The following is a 15,244-nucleotide window of genomic DNA, read 5'->3' on the forward strand; positions in this document are numbered from 1 at the left end:
TCCATTGTGTATCTATACCACATCTTCTTGATCCATTCATCTGTTGATGGACATCTAGGTTCTTTCCATAGTTTGGCTATTGTGGACATTGCTGCTATAAACATTCGGGTGCACGTGCCCCTTTGGACCACTATGTTTCTATCTTTAAGGTAAATACCCAGTAGTGCAATTGCTGGGTCATAGGGCAGTTCTATTTTCAACATTTTGAGGAACTTAGCAAACTCAACACCCAAAGAACAAATAATCCAATCAAGAAATGGGCAGAGGACATGAACAGACATTTCTGCAAACAAGACATCCAGATGGCCAACAGACACATGAAAAAGTGCTCCATATCACTCAGCATCAGGGAAATACAAATCAAAACCACAATGATATATCACCTCACACCAGTCAGAATGGCTAAAGTCAACAAGTCAGGAAATGACAGATGCTGGCGAGGATGCAGGGAAAGGGGAACCCTCCTACACTGTTGATGGGAATGCAAGCTGGTGCAGCCACTCTGTAAGAGGCTTTTCAACCAACTCGGGAGAGAGCGAACAGAAAGGTACATAAGGACAATACACATTTTCATTTGTTAATTTTATTTATAACACCGGGAGAAAAGGAAGTCCCAGCAGCTTCCCCACAGGCAGTTTAGATGAGAAACAAAAAGGAAACAAAAGTTACCTGTCATGTTGCCAGACATAAACAGTGAGTTTATAACCTTTCTGATATTTTCCTGTGTACGCTCAGATATGTATAATATATATATGACTGTGGGTTTTGTTTGGTTTGGTTTTTTTAAATGCGGAGCCCCATGCGGGGCTCGAACGCACGACCCTGAGATCATGAGCTGAGCTAAGAGTTGGACACTTAACCGAGTGAGCCACCCAGACGCCCCTATACGAGTGTGTTTTTAAATAGTATTATATTTGCCTTCTACTTTATAGCATACCCAGGGATGGCCTCTTTCCCCGCTTCTCTTAAAAATCCATTAGGGATGATCTGCTGTAGAAGTCACCACGTCTGTCCCCCACCTGCCTGTCCTCATGGCTATGGAGGCAGCCACGCGCTTCATTACGAGGTAAATCCTACTGGTGGCAGATCACCTGGGCCTCAGGCTGCTCACTCTCCTGAGCGAGTTGCGGAATGACTGTGGTGGCACAGCTTCCTCCCCTGGGAAATGGGGGTCCTGCAGTAGCATCTGTCTCAACATCGTCACGCACATGGAGGGAGGTAACATGTAGGACGTGCCTGACAGCGTCCCACCACACGCCCTGTTCAGAAGGGGCATCCCTGCCCTTCCTCGCTCTCAGGCCTGATCCCCCATTCTTGAGATTGGGGGCCTGTGAATCCCACCGGGGCTCCTGGCCATCTCTGTTGCTGCCCTCGGTCTCTACTGTCCCCTCTCAGCTAGGCCAGCCAGGAGCCTCCTGCCAGTCACTGTGCCATTTTTCAGCTTAGTAGATCACCCGTGTCACTCTCTGAGTAAGTTGGTGGATGTCCCCCTTCTCCCAGCGCATACACTTTGGAGACCAGAAGGCTGGTGGCGACCGGGGAGGTCCTGCCAGCACTCTACCCTTCCCCCTCCTCATGCTCAGCAGACGTGCACATGCTGGCCTCTCTCTGGAATGTTGTCCTGTCCCGTCCTGTCCCCGTGTCATCATCGCCTGCCCCCCGGGCCCCGTGACAGCCTCGTTCAGTTTTACTGTTTACTCTTACCGAACATGCTCTGTGTTTACTTGCTTACCTGGATTAAATGTAGATCATCACATCTACATTTATTACTTACTTATCTTGGTTATTGTCTGCTTCCTCCACGAGCAAGCTCACACCACGGGGCAGGTTCTGTGTCCATTGTGCTCCCCCATATACTGCCAGTGCCCACAATGATGCCTAGCGCCTGTGTTCTTACCACATGAGTAAACAGGTCATAGCAGCAGCTCGCGTCGCAGGAGTGTTGCCCTGTGCTAGTTACTGGACCAAAAATTCAGTAAGTGTTCGCCACTGCTGCTGGTAGATGTGCTTATTAAGGTTTTCGAAACCCTCTGTGAAAATGAGAGTGTGTTACTTTTCAGGTTAATCCGTTAGCCCCAGGGCAAACATGAATTGTCTGTTCCTCTAGTGGTGCAAACCAGCCCCTGAGTTAGGGGATTTGAGGTGGTATGTTCTGGTGCAGGAGAGATCTGGCGGTACATGTATTGTCTGTGCATCACGTATGTACACATACAGCTGTTCATGTAAAATCGGGTGTACCAGGTATGTGTTTGTGTTATGTATGCACATACAGGTGGTTGCGTGTGCTGTACTTATAGGCACACGTATATACGTACTCAGATATGTATTCATTTTTGTTACTAGCCTGAAAACAGCAAAGCCCCCTTGACTTTAATTCTTTGTAGCTCTTTCAAGTAGATCATGTTGATGTTATCGTTCAGTAAAATTTTTTCTTGATGTTAAATCCACATTTAATCCAGGAAGTGATATATTTTTATAAAAAATGGGTTGAGTGGGGACAGTTTTGTCATGTGATCTGTTCTTTGCAGATTCCCTAAACCAGCGTGGACCATTTCCTGCACTTAATTGACAACTGTATTACTGCACATCTTTTACCTGGGGCTGAGAAACTGAAGCTCTAACCTTTTTTTCCCCTTGCCTTGACAACTTTGTTAGTAAAAAGAGCAGCTAATTGAAAGTCTGGACACAAGGGCCTGTTGCAGTTCTTATTGACTGACTCTGCCCCCAGGCTAGCCTTTAAACTCTTCACACCCTCATTTTTCCATCTGTAAAATGGGACAGTAATAGACGCTAAGCAGGAACATGGTTAAAATAATCAGCACCGAAGATTTAAAAAGCCAACTCAAAGAGATTTTACAAGGCATGTGCAGACACGTGTCTGGGATGGGTCCAGGGACATGTCTCATTCTCCTGATTCACAGAGGGTGCCGTCCACCCCATGTAGGGCACATAGGAAGTACTACATGAGTTCTAGGTCTCCCAGGAGAGATGTATGTTGACCCTTTGTTTTGCAGCATTTATTCCTTCCTTTTTGTTTTTTTCACAAACCATTCCTTGGAATCCTCTTTCCTAAAGTCCTGAATTAAGCCACCTGGAGCAGCTGAAACCCCGGTGGGGGCGGCGAGGAGACGGGCAAGGAGGATGAGGACCTGGTCCCCAGGCGCCAGGGGTTTGCAATCCTGCTGGGATGAAAGCGGTGATCTTAGCAAATGTACATTTCACTATACGTGCCAACAGGCTGCAGAGCAAGCATCAGTGCAGATTAATTCTGGCCAATCTAGGAAAGAATTGAAAGTAGAAACGTTTATGGAGAGAGACAGGAAGGGCCTGTCCGAGGGAGTAAAGAAGCAGATGTCTGAGGCACAGAACCAAGTGTCTACAGGTACCGTCGGGAGTCTCCCCAGGACGGCAAGATGAGGCCGGCAGGGCTGTGTTGAAGAGCTTCCTCCTGTAGAAGGGGTGAGACACTCTGTTGCCAGTGGTGGTGCCAGTGGCATGAATGAAAATACCACAAGGTAGAACCAAAGTTCTGAAGTGATTTGGAGGATGGAGTGGGACTGTCCCTTTGGGGACATCTGGAAGGCTTCATGCAGAAGTGGCATTTGGGGTGGATGGGGAGGGTGGTAGCAGCCAGGATCATGGGAGAGGTCAAGGAAAGAGATCTGGGGCAAAAGCAGGAAGCTAGGATCTGAGAGAGTAAGTGGCTCTTTTGCCCAGGGCGGTGGGCTTTATGTTTGCAAGATAAGACAGGTAACGGGGTCAGGTTGAGGGGCGTTTGAGCTCAGTGGGAGTACTGAGCAGTTGTCATAATCCAGGGAAGCCAAGGGCTCGTAGCAAGGAAGTACAGCGAGGGGAACACATTTGAGAACTCTGTGGAGGGAGCTTCAGTGGCATATGGGACATTTACGTGGGGTGGTGGTGGGGAAGAGCTTGAACTAGGAAGCCGAGATGGAGCGCACCAGGGAGCTTCTCCAGGGGCCCGTCTCCAAGCCCCGAGTGATCCTGGGAGTCCAGGTCCTACCTGAGGAGGGAGGGACTTGGCAGTGTAGGTTCCGAGAGCACCAGCAACACTGGGCTGAACTTGAGTCTGGAGGACGTTGCGGAGAGCGGTGGAGAGAGGTGGCCACGCATCCGGGTCTTCTGGGCTTGGAAGAGGATTTGGATTCTATTTAAAGTGTATTTGGGGGGCACTTGGGTGGCTCAGTGGGTTAAAGCCTCTGTCTTCAGCTCGGGTCATGATCTCAGGGTCCTGGGATCGAGCCCCGCATCAGGCTCCCTGCCAAGCAGAGAGCCTGCTTCCTCATCTCTCTCTGTCTGCCTCGCTGTCTACTTGTGATCTCTGTCAAATAAATGAAATCTTTAAAAAAATAAAAAATAAAGTACATTTGGCAACCACTGAAGGGTTTCTTTGTTTAAGATTTTATTTGATAGCACAAGCAGGGGGAGTGGTGGAGGGAAAAGGAGAAGCAGACTCCCTGCTGAGTAGAGAGCCCAACATGGGGCTCGATCTCAGGACCCTGAGATCATGATCTGAGCTGAAAGCAGTTGGTTAACTGACTGAGCCACCCAGGCACCCCCATTGAAGGGTTTCAAAGGACACAATCTGTTGATCTGTTTCCAAAAACTGATGTTGGTGGGTCTGTGTGGAATGGATTTTAGGGAGGCATGGGTGGAATTAGGGACAGCAGGTGGGAGAAGCAGAAGTCCAGGTGAGATAGAAACTGAGGTGTGGCTGCCATTTCAGATGGACCAAGTAGACACAGGCTGTAAGTGCAGCTGAGCGCCATCTGCAAACAGTGACGGGAAGTGGGCACATTTCATGTTAGCAATCTAGAAGGGTTTCAGTAGTCTCATAATTAACACAGTTATTAAAGTAGTATCAAAATTCTTATTTTAGAGAGTTGTGCCTTATGAAATACCACCTACAACACTGAGAGTGAAAAATCTTGAGTTACATAGATTTTCCTTTAAAGATTTTATTTATGTGAGAAAGAGAGCACATGCCTGTGAGCAGGGGATACAGAGGGAGAGAGAATCCCAGACAGACTCCTCAGAGAGCGTGGAGCCTGAGGCCGGGCTTGGTCTCACAACCCTGAGGCCGTGACCTGAGCTGAAACCAAGAGTCGGACGCTTAACAGACTGCCAAGACTGTGCCACCCAGGGCACCCCTGAGTTTAAATAAATTTTTAAACATAACTTAAAAGTGTTAGGATGTCAGCTCATCTCTAAGTACACACGGTATCGTCTCAGGTAAAATTAGGATTTCCTCACAGTCCGACACCGTTTCCTGAGTCTTTCTCTGTTGTGTGATATATTTATACAGCAGCTTGCACTCAGAACCTCAGTTTTCCCATCTGTGAAACAGGGTCATGTTGCGTTGCGGGTGACTTTAAGGACTAAGTGGCACAGCGCTCAGCATAGAGGAGAAATTTGGCAGAACCCTAGCTGCTGTTAATAACCGCTTGGAAAAACCCCTCCTTAGCATTTCTTTGATTCGTAAGGAGGAGATGAGGCAGCCTTTTGCTGGCGAGGAAGCAGAGTTCCAGGGAAAGTAAACAGGACTGCCCAGGTCACCACGTGAGCCTTTGTTAGAGGTGGAGCTAGTGCCTGTGTGGCGATGCGCTTCCATGCTGTAGCTGGTCCCCGGACCTGAATGAGGCCCTAGCTTCCATGACTGTGCCAGAGCCAGGGGTCTTCCTGACTCTCTGCCCACCAATACGTGTGCTCCCTCTTGTTTTTTGCCTCTGGGTTTAGGATTACTGCTTCGTTCCGTTGCTGTGTGTCAGGGCCTGTGTGTTCCCCAAAGCCAGGAGCTTCCATAAAGAGCTTGCCGATCAGGTCTGAGCTCAGAGAGAATTACTCTCTGTTTTCTGGCTGTGGATTAGTTGCAAGAGACAACTTGTGGGAAACGAAAGAACTTTCTAGTACTTAAATTTTACACAGTAGTGTGGTTGTGGTTATTTTTTCCCCCATTCTTTTTCTTTAGAATTTTAGATCATTGTGCCGAATGCCATAAACAATGTCCTGCTGCTAGTTTTGGTAGTATTTAATCAGGTTTTGAGCACATTCTCCTTTTTAAATACGGATGTTAAAATGTTTAATAATGTCACCTGTTCTGGCCTTAACATGCTCTTCTAACGAGTCTTTCATAGCTATCTTTAAAATAGTAACACTTTTACTCTTGTTTCCTTATTATCATATTTAACAAATAAGGATTTTTCTCCCCCTCAGGAAAAGTAGTTAAGAGCCTATTACCCAAATCCTTGCAAGACAGATAACTGAGGCCAAGTGCAAGTCTCCCCCAAGGTCCCGGTCATTGGACAGTATGCGGGGCTGGGGAGCAGGCTTCTTTCCAGCGTGAAAGGAGAGTGGACCCCATGTCAGAGAACCCCAGTGTGGTTTAAGAATTACAGCAGCATCCTCTTCTTGTCATTCACTTCATCTCTTGTAATATCTCATTAACACGTCTTCTCTGGCGTCTTGTTGCCTTGTCACATTTTCAACAATTTTAACCCTTTAAAAAAAAAACATGTCTTCTTTTATCATCCCAATTTTTGTCTATGTGCTGCTGGGGCCAGCACACGCACCTTGAACTTTTAAACCTCTGAGTAAGTAAAAATTGTAATGCATGAAATTCTTTGATGAAGAAAATGCCTTAAGTGCGTACAATTCTTCGAAACACTTTTATAACCTACTTTATTTTAAAGCTTGTGCGAGGAGATCCTGGTTTAACATTATATATTGAAGCTATTCTAAGATTAATTTTTAAAAGATTAAGTAAATGCCAAAGATAACATTCTTGCAAACAGCTGCTCTCAACTTGTTAATATTGATGAAGTCACATGATAAAGTCACTTGACATTTTTACATCAAGTCATAGAATAATTGTGGCTGAATCTTCCGCGTTTGTTACTTTAAAAAATTTTTTTAATCTGAATTGTAATCTTCACCCAAGTGGACTGATAGTGGTCACCTTGTTTGTCTTTCCCCAAAGAGATAATAGATCCAGATAAACGTTACCGCTTTTTGTCTTAGATCTTTCTTGTGAGGTTCAAGTGAAATTGCAAATAATTTGTTTGGACGGGCAGGAGGGCTAGCGAGGGCATTTTCTTCTGAAGAGAGATGACCCTTCTATCTCACAATGGAAAATTCACTTTGGTATTTTGAGTATTCTTGGTCAGACATTACAGAGTCTATAGCATTGTTCTTCTTTGTACTGTTTCATTGTGTTGTGCTTTTTGTCATACTTAAAATTAAAGGTACATACCTTCGCAGGACAGCTGTATGCTGAATTAATTCTTGTCCTCAGAGGTGGCGTGCGCAGCTTTGCTAGGAGACAGTGATGCCTCTGTGGTGAGCAGGTCTGACCCAGTTTCAGAAATCGGGGTCGGGGGACAACACACTGAGCTGTATCCATACATTATAAGTAACCCACTTTAACTGCTGCAGTTAGGAATGAAATGCAGGGGGTACTAAAAAATATATTTTTTTAAGATTTTATTTATTTGAGAGTGAGTGAGCACATGGGGGGCCCGGTAGAAGCAGAGGGAGAAGCAGACTCCCCGCTGAGCAGAGAGCCCGATGTAGGACTTGATCCCAGGACCCTGGGATCATAACCTGAGCCGAAGGCAGACGCTTAGCGATTGAGCCACCCAGGTGTCCCTTGTTTTTTCTTAAATTTTTTATTCACACAACTGACACGTTACTTTGTTCCTCTTGTTAAAAAATGCAGGTGATACCAGCTCTCTTCCAAAGATGCATTTCAGTGGGAATGGCTTCCAAAGATGCATTTCAGTGGGAATGTCCGTTCTGCCCTGTGATTTACGGAGTAAATGTTCAGTATCTCAGAGAAAAGCCTGTCCATTGTTTCTAAGATTTTTTTTTTGTTTATTGAACTCAGGTTGCCCCAGGCCAAGGAAACATGAGAACTCCTCCCAGTTGAGGAGAGAGGAGCTCACAGGACTGAAGCAGGACAGGAGTAGAAAGGGAGGGAGTGTTTTGTCCAAGGTTCCCCCAAGCTAGTGCAACTTAATCTAGTCAACCGACAGGGAACTGGAGGCAAAGTTACCAAACGCATGCTTGTTCACGTGTGTCTGTCACATAATTTCATTGGAATGACTCATCAGCTGAAATTGGAAAGATTTTTAATTCTTATTTTGTGACTCATACATGTAACCTAGACATTTGAGGCTGGAATTTTCCATATGTGATCTCTACTTTATTGTCTCCCGTTTACGGATTCAGAAACTGAGGAGCTCCTCGGTTAGTGGCCTGTCCCATGGCTACAGAGTTCCCACTCGGAGAGAGGTAGGGGGTCACATACGGTTGACCAGACAGGCTCCTTTCCTGACCTCATACTTTCTCAGAGATCTCCTTGACTCATTCAAGGTCAGATAAATTGTGAATTCTCACTATAATGCCATTTTCGTGTTCTGAGCCTCTTCCCTCTTTATGACTGAAAACACACTCTACCCTGTCATTGTTGAAGCACAGGTACGGGGTCGGCTGGGATGACTCAGAAGGGGCCCCGTTTACCCAGCCGGTGAATGTCAGTTGGGGCGTAAGGCCTCAGGAAACCTCATTAGCGGCAACGGAGAGCCCTTCACGCTCCTTTGGCCAGCCCACCCTGAGACAGTCAGCACCCCCCCCACCATGGCACTCTACTGTTAGCTCTGCTTAGAACGTTCCTACTTCAGGTTCTCGAGTCCCTGGGGGGGCTGGCTTGGTGTGTTGGGCCCCTGAGAACCTCGCTGTGCCTGCAGAGTTAGTTCCATGACTGAATGCCCTCTGTTTCCCTGTGTTTCCAGGTCCATCATCAGCAGAAGATTCTTCTGTATCGTCGGCACGCTGTACCTGTACCGCTGTATCACCATGTACGTGACCACCCTCCCGGTGCCCGGCATGCATTTCAACTGCTCTCCGAAGGTAAACCGGGCCCTTGTCTGTGTGTCCTCTTGCCCAGGGGGCCTCCAACTAAAGCCGGAGGAGACCGTTGCCTTGGAACGTCCTCCAAGCCCTGTATCCTTACACGGGAACGTTATGGAGTCACATGGCAGGACATGTGCACACCCCCCTTCTTGGACTCTCCACGCCCACCAGTGCACCCCAGCTGGGAGTGTACATAGTCTGTTAGTGTCCTGGAGGCAGGGAGGCCCCATGTGTGGGTGTAGCTCTCTGGTTTCCTGCCAGACATTTGAGATATTACTCGCTCCCTTGACACAGATCCAAGAGCTTTTTAGATGCTTTTGCTGCTCTTGGACGGAAAGTTGGGCTTCCAGTGGTAGGTCTCCCTTCTTTCTATTAATCCTGCAGTGGGGATCTGCAGAGCCGGAGACACTGTCCCTGTTCCCTTGCACCCTCCCCCACCCAGGCAGGGTCCCTGTTCCCTGGAGGCACATTTTGTCCTGTTGATCTTCTCAGGTAGCACAGAAATCTGCCCTTAAAATAAACCCCAGTCCTCTCTCATTGACACTGTTTGTCTGTCAGGTCCACAAAATGCTCCTGACCCCCTAACCTTGACCTTGTGATGCTTCCAACTAGGGAGACCACTGGGACTTTTGAAATAGTTAGCAGAAGATTGATTCAGTTTTACAAATGTTTGCCGGCCACTAAGATCTGACGCAGTAAGAATCAGAAGAGGCCGGCTTCCGTGGCCAGGCCGGGAGGATGCAGGGGACACTGCGGCACATTGGGAATCATTTCTTTGCGTCGGTAAAACACCCATGTGCTTTCATTTCTTCCCCTCTACGTTTTGTTCTTTCTGGAAAAGTCTGCCTGCTAGAACTGGGAAAAGGAGTGGAAAAATTCACCGGGTTTTTAAAGTGGTGTCTTTATCATTTGAAATTTCGGATGCTTCTAGATTACAGGCTTCACTGCGGCCTCTTCTTTCTTAGACTGAGGTGTGCGCTCAGGAAGGTGGCTGGTTGCCTGCTTCACTCTGTTTTGGCTTCAAACTCTTCACTGAACTATGGAGAATGAGTGGTCCCACAATCTGTATCCACAGCCTCCCACCCCACCCTGTGCCTCCCATCCTGCTCCCTCTTCCTCCAGAGAAGCCAGCCTCACGTCTTCTCCAGCCTCTGTGAGAACTCTCAAGTGCTGCCTTGGCTGCTGGGTTGTAGGAAATATCTTCTGATCAGTGAGGGTTCAGTAATGGAGACTCTTGGCCAGAGCCTGGCTTGATAAACTGTGTGTTCTCAATAGTAGATGGATAGTTTCGAGTGTTTGTCCAAGTTGAGTTGAGCTCCTTAAAGGAGTCTGTGCATAGGGAAGTTTCTCCACCAAGGAACACGGCATACTGGGCCCAGCCCACAGTCAGGGGTGCGACGTGGAGGGGTTGTGCCGTGTGGACCATCTCCTGAGGACCTCTCTCTGCCACTCCATCGAGTGGCCGGCCATCCCAAGCTTGGTTAGCATTGGCGCTCAGAGAGCCCTCCTGAGTCACCGGCAAATCCAGCCAAGGTCCTGTGGCTATAAATAGTTATGGTTTTTCTTGGTAAAGACAGAGGTCACGGCAGGAACTGTGCAAAAAAAGCCAGCCTGAACGGGCCACTTGTGTGTGGTTTGCCAGAAATCCCGCCCTGGGCCATCCTTTCATGACGGTCATTTGGAAATTGGGATTTTTTTAAAGTAGAGGAACACAGGAGGGGATGGAACGCAAGCACAGCTTAGCAAAAACAGTCAGGGACTTGTTAAATCTAATTACTTCTTTTGTAGAACAGGCTCTTGGAAGAAAGGATTCAGAAAACAATTTATATTTTGAAAACGTTCACATGTATCTCTCGGAGTAGAGACGCTCGTATGGGGAGCCTGTGTACGCCCAACACCTAGATCCAGAAGCTCTCAATTGGCTGCATTTGCTTCATCTCTTTTTTTTTTTTTTTTTTTTGAACTATTTTAAAACAAATGTCAGACAATGTCATTTGATGGTTATGTGCTTTAGCAGGCATCTGAATATTTTGGGCGTTTTATGGATAACTCTGATGCTGTTGGTATAGTCAAACATGGGCGATTCCCAGTTCATAGAATAGCTTGATTGTTTTAAAAATGCCTTTTTAAAAGAAGGGTTTGTATTTGTATAAGTTAGGAGCCAAGATCTTTGTGTTTAGTTGCTATGTCTCTTTAGTCTCTAATTCTAGGGCAGTCCTTTCTCTTTCTTTTCTTCTCCCCATATGTAGCTCACAGAGATCAGATGGATGGTTCTGTGTAATAGTCCACATTCCGGATTTTCCCATTTGATTCTTTGTCGTGTCGATTAGCCTTTTTCTCTGCTCCATTTCCTCTCTAAATAGAAAGTGGGCTCTGGAGACCTCTTGGGCAGGAAGGACTCCCCAGATGAGACAGGATGATTTCTGGAGCTGGGGGAGGCCTTGGAAGCCGTTTCTGCCCCTGGCCCGGTGGCCTAAGCCCAGGGAATCCAGTGGCCTGTCCGGGCTAGTGGCAGAGGGAAAGGGAGCACCAGAGAGGGGTCCCAGAGGCCCGGGGCTCACTGGTCAGGACCAAAGGGAGCCTCCCGGAGAGTCATCCCGGCCCAGTGGCTCCCTTCAGGGTCTTCCCACAGCAGCCTCCCTCTTGAACCATTGCCCAGTGAGGTGGCTTCTCAGCCCGTAAAGATAGGCTGAGTCACAGGAAGAGCAGAGGTCGGAGGCAGGGGCTCACACCCTGGTGGTCCCGCCATCTGGCTCTTGTGTTCGCTGATCAGGGCCTCTGGGCCTTGGTGGGCAGCATGGCGCTGTCCCAGGGAGTCCGAGAGTGAGGGCGGCCACACGTCAGGGGCTCTGTGGGTGCTGAATGGCACGTGGAGGTCAAAGAGAAGCTGCTGTCCTCACCGTGCTCTGTCCCCCACGACTGACCTTTCCCACGACCGACCTATCCGGTGACCGTTCGCTTCCAGGCCCGCGTGGCGAGTTGGGCCACACAGACCTTCCCTGTTGAACATGCTCGGTGAACTCGGTCCTGCCTTCTCGTTCGGCCCCGTTGTGGGCGTGCGTCATTCCTCCCCTGAGACCGGGCTCACGGCGTGTGGCCGCAATGTGCGGGAGCCGGCAGGCGGGTCGAGGAACCCTGAAGGTTGCTCCCCTTGCTCATTCTTTGGCTGTCACCGCGTGCTTCACCCGACAGGATGTTGTGGTCGTGGGAACTGAGGAGGGAGGAGAGCGGGGGGGCCCCCCTCTCAGAGGCGCTCCCGCCCCGGAGAGGAGCCACGGAGCAGCAGGCGCACTCACTTCCCACAGGAGTTTCTGGGCCACTTTTGTCCTGTGGCCTGGGGACGCGGGATGGGCCTGCAGCAGGAGCTGCCGGGCTGTGTCACCGGGGTTCGGGCTGTGTCACCGGGGTTCGCCTGTTCGGCTCGTCAGAGCTTCCCTGGGTGGAGCACATGCACAAACCAGAGCGCACCCGCTCGTCATCCCTGTCCCGCTGTTTAGGATTCCCTTAAAAAAAAAACCTAAGAAAACAAAAAACCGCAGAAGTATTTGAGAATTCTTCAGTGTTCTTAGCTTCCTGCAAGAAAGTTTTTTCTGTTTTAGCAAACTCCACAAGGGGAGAAAAAACAAACCACTCACCCTGGGCCTGGATCCAGATAGCCTGAGGCCGAGGGGGGAAATACTTTGGCTCTTTCCAGCTCTCATCTCTGTAGCTGCAGGAGTTAATCCACGGCTCCGTTTAGAGTGAGGTTCTGTGGTCTCCATGGCAACCGTAGGTTTGCAAACCTTGGAACAGAGGGGGTTTCATCAGAGCAGGACACTGCACAGAGTGACACGGTGTTTTTAGTGCCTTGATCCTCCCTAGCTAGAAAGAGCCCCTGGAGACAAGAGCTGTGTTTGGGCGGCCTCTGGGGTAATGTTCAGCAGGACAGGAAAGCACCGAGTGAGGACAGAAGGGTCTTGTTGCCTCTCCTGCTGTCAGTCGTCCTGTGTCACCCAGACAAGCAGTCAGGGCCTGTCCTGCAGCTGAGCGGTGCTGGTCCCAGCCTCCCGGGCCTCCTCTGGGAACCCTCTGGGGCACCAGCGCCGGCAAGGGGGGACGGCCACACACTCCTGGGAACCATGAGAGCTCCCTAGTGCATTCTCAGGCTTTCTAGGTGCAGCGTGAGTGGGGCAAGCCGCCCTCCGTGCTCTTGGGGTTGTGATCAACTCCCACCCTTATCAGCATTTTTTTTTTAAGATTTTATTTATTTATTTGACAGACAGATCATAAGTAGGCAGAGAAGCAGACAGAGAGTGGGGGTGGGGGGAAGCAGGCTCCCCACTGAGCAGAGAGCCAGATGTGGGGCTCAATCGCAGTACCCAGAGATCATGACCTGAGCCGAAGATAGAGGCTCTTTCTAGCTAGGGAGGATAAGTGCCCCCTTATCAGCACTTCTGTTGCCGAAACAGCTTCATGCCATCCCATTCAAGTGTGTGGAACCTAAGTGTCTGTGCCTGATTTGACCTCATTTTCTGCTCGCCTCCCCATTTCTTACTGTCAGCGTGACCTGCCTTTTTGTTCTCACCTCTGTTTCTTCCACATAACTTCCTGAACCTTCCCCATCCCAGACCTCTTCTTCACATTCTTCTGTCTCTCTCCACAATTCTCTTCCTTTTTCCAGGGGCAAAAATAAATAGAAATATGCGAAATCATTTTTTCTCTTTCTTAAAAAGATTATATTTTCCATTTTAAAGAAACTACGGATTTATTATAGATACAGTGAAAAAATATAAAAAGAGGAAAATTTTTACCGTCACTCATGGCCCTGTTTACTGTTGATGCTTCTGTATATTTGTCCTTTGTATGTATACATTTGTCTTCCGCATTTCTGATCGTGCTATTTGTACAGTTATTCCTGTTTCCTTATAGTTTACACTTGATACATACAGTTTTACCTGATTTTATAAACCTTCAAGTTTCTAAATTTTTTTTTTAAGATTTTATTTATTCATTTGAGAGAGAGACAGAGACGGAGAGAGCTGTAGGGGGGAAGCAGGCTCCCCACTGAGTAGGGAGCCTGATGCGGAGCTCGATCCCAGGACCCTGAGATCATGACCTGAGCAGAAGGCAGAGGCTTAACCCACTGAGCCACCCATGCGCCCCAACTTTCTAAATTTGTTTTGTTTTGTTTTGTTTCCCTGACTCTCAGGCTCCATGCCCAGTGCGGCATCTGATGCAGGGCTCCATCTCCCGACCCTGAGATCATGACCTGAGCAGAAGTCAAGAGTCTGATGCTTAACCATCTGAGCCACCCTGGCACCCCAAATGGTTTTACTGAAGGGCCATCACCAGGGGGACTCACTCTCCCAACGGCAGGGAGATTGTAGATGATGCCCAAGCAGGTTGATTATCTTCTGAGCGAGTATTTCTAGAGAATCTGCCTTATGTGGGTCAATTTTGAGGATCCACAGATTTTGATACCACAGGTGTCCCCCCTCCTGGGCACCCAGATGCCGTGACAGACCCGTGACCCAGCAGATCTCTCTGACTTGCCGAGCCCTGCCCGTGACCGCATGTGGCACCCCCGGAAAGTGGCAGATACCGCTGGGTGTTGGCTGTGCCGAGGGGATGCCCTCTGAGCCAGATCTCAGAGGGACGAGCAGGAGTTTGCCGGGGGGAGTTGAGTAGAGGAGTGGGGAGAACAGGAAGGGTGTGGAGTGGGTCAAGGGAAGGGAGTGACCCCGGTGTGGGATTCTGTGGCAAGTGGCCAGAGCTAAAGCCAGAGAGGCATGTGTGGGCAAACTTGAAAGGGTCTTGTCACCCTTAGTAAGTTGTAGGCTGCAGGAAGCCAGGAGCGATTGGAGGAGGAAAAAGAGGAGGAGGTTGGGGTCACGTGTGTCCCTTAGAAGGGACATTACGGGAAGGACACCAGAGGGAGGATGGAGGACCGCACAGTGATGCCAAATCCTGTGTTCCTGTTCCCTGTCACATGTGATCCCTGTTGCACTGTTGGATTCAGTCTTCCTGAGGGAGCCAGGGTGGGAGAGGGAGATGGCATCGGTTCAGGGATGCTCCTCCACTGGCCTGTTGCTCCCCAGGTACCACGGGTTCTCAAGCAGTGCAGCAAGGAGCTGGGCTGCTTCTCTGTTATGTGTGTGAGGGAGGCAGATGAGGCTACACTGGCATGGGGGTGCGGACAGGGCATAGAGGGCCGTGTCTGGGAGACGTGGGGCAGGGGACAAAGGTTTCCAACATGGCAGCAGCCATCACGTGTGAGGAGGTCATCAGAGTCAGAAAGCGTCCAGTAGGCATTCAGGAGCCTCGGAGATGGTGGTGT

General features: G+C 49.0%; 1 protein-coding gene across 12 annotated transcripts in view; it reads left to right on the forward strand.

Annotated features, from left to right (window-relative positions):
• Positions 1–15,244, forward strand: part of SGMS1 (sphingomyelin synthase 1) — a 267,166-nt gene that overhangs the window by 236,729 nt on the left and 15,193 nt on the right. For all 12 annotated transcript variants that reach the window (XM_059397416.1, XM_059397415.1, XM_059397413.1 and 9 more), the window contains one exon: positions 8,808–8,925. In XM_059397416.1, the coding sequence (XP_059253399.1) occupies positions 8,808–8,925 (118 nt within the window). The remainder of the gene's footprint in view (positions 1–8,807; positions 8,926–15,244) is intronic.

Source organism: Mustela nigripes, chromosome 4 (genome assembly GCF_022355385.1).
Source record: "Mustela nigripes isolate SB6536 chromosome 4, MUSNIG.SB6536, whole genome shotgun sequence".
In the NCBI taxonomy this organism is placed as follows: Eukaryota; Metazoa; Chordata; class Mammalia; order Carnivora; family Mustelidae; genus Mustela; species Mustela nigripes.